General features: G+C 26.3%; 1 protein-coding gene across 1 annotated transcript; it reads right to left on the bottom strand.

Moving 5' to 3' along the window:
• Positions 1 to 581: 581 nt before the first annotated feature.
• Positions 582 to 1,322, bottom strand: LOC128126813 (uncharacterized). The gene has a single exon (XM_052764945.1). The coding sequence runs from the start codon at positions 1,320 to 1,322 to the stop codon at positions 582 to 584; it is 741 nt and encodes a 246-aa protein (XP_052620905.1).
• Between the last annotated feature and the right edge of the window lie 228 nt (positions 1,323 to 1,550).

Below are 1,550 nucleotides of genomic sequence, written 5' to 3'. Positions count from 1 at the left end.
TAACATCATTTATATCTAGTCCTATATTTTTAATTTCATCAACTATAGCATCATATAAGCCTTTACCGGTTGTATTATCTACAACTAAAAATCTTAGAAAGTACTCCTTAACTTCTATTGGAGTGGTTGAAAGATCTAAACATCGTAAGATAATTGACATTTGTTCCTTATGGCTTGTATCAGGAGTACAATCAAGTATTATTGAAAAGTATTTAGCCTCTTTTACTTTTTTAATAATTTTAGTTTTAACTTCTTTTCCTAATAAACTAATAAGTTCGTTTTGCATATTATGTCCAGGATAATGATTATGAATTTCATTGTCATTAATTCTCCTAATATGTTCTTGCATAATAAGATCAAATTCTGCAATCATTTCAATTATAGTTAAAAAAATTATCATTATTTTCTTCATAAATCTTTTCATTTGTTCCACGAAATGCTAAATTATTTTTTCCTAAAGTTTTTACTACATCAATGATTCTTATTAACACGTTTTTCCAATGTTCTTTTTCTTTATTTATTTGTTCTTGGATTTGTTTGTTAATTGTTTTATTATTTGCTAATCTAGTTTCTAAGTCAATTCATGACCTCATATTAAGAATGTGTCCATTACTTGCTTCATGTCTTTTTAATATACTAGAAATATTATTCCAATCATTATTTCCTTTATGTGCTAACGAACATATAGATGTATTCACATTAAAGAATTTACAACAAAAACAAAAAACTCTATCTACATCTATAGAATAAACCAACCATGTTTGTTCGTATTTTTCTCCATTTGGTATTTTTTGCATATAAAGAGATGTACTAAAGCTTCTTGAATGTTGATCTTTTGGAAATTTAAAATCATAAATCTTAATAGGACCCTTTTCTACTATTAAATCTCTTAAGTTAGTACTAATATTATTCCATCTACTTGGATCATATATGTTTAAAGGTGTGTTATCATCTTCACTATTAGTTTGTTCGTTATCAATTTCAATATTACTTTGTTCCTTATCATTTTCACTATTAGTTTGTTCGTTATCAAATTCAATATTAGTTTGTTCGTTATTATTTTGACTAATAGTTTGTTCATTACCATTTTCAGTATTAGTTGGTTCATTATCATTTTCAATATTAGTTGGTTCATGATCATTATTATTAACATTAGCTTGTTCTTGTTCATTATCAACATTAGTTTGTTGTTGTTCATTATCAATGTTTTTGTTTGTAGTTAAATATTTTAAAAACGACCCTTTTTGTTTATCTATAAAAGCTTCTTCTTGCATTTTTCGTTTCCTTTTTGAAGCACCGTATTCGTATTTTCTCTTTGACATGATTATTAATTATTTGATTAATAATAACTATAATTTTATAAGATATGGATTAGGATTATACCGCCCCTGAGATAATGGAAAGCTCAAAAACGATGGAATCTGTCAATCTGGAATCAGTGAACGATGGAATCAGCCAATCTGAAATCTATGAACAATGGAATCTTCCAATCTGGAATAAAAAATCAGAAATTGAAAAGATTAACAACTTTGATCATTCATGCCATTTGG

The sequence above is a fragment of the Lactuca sativa genome, chromosome 6, assembly GCF_002870075.4.
Source record: "Lactuca sativa cultivar Salinas chromosome 6, Lsat_Salinas_v11, whole genome shotgun sequence".
Taxonomy (NCBI): Eukaryota; Viridiplantae; Streptophyta; class Magnoliopsida; order Asterales; family Asteraceae; genus Lactuca; species Lactuca sativa.
The sequence above is the reverse complement of the archived record's forward strand: the minus strand, read 5'-3'. Positions and strand labels throughout refer to the sequence as shown.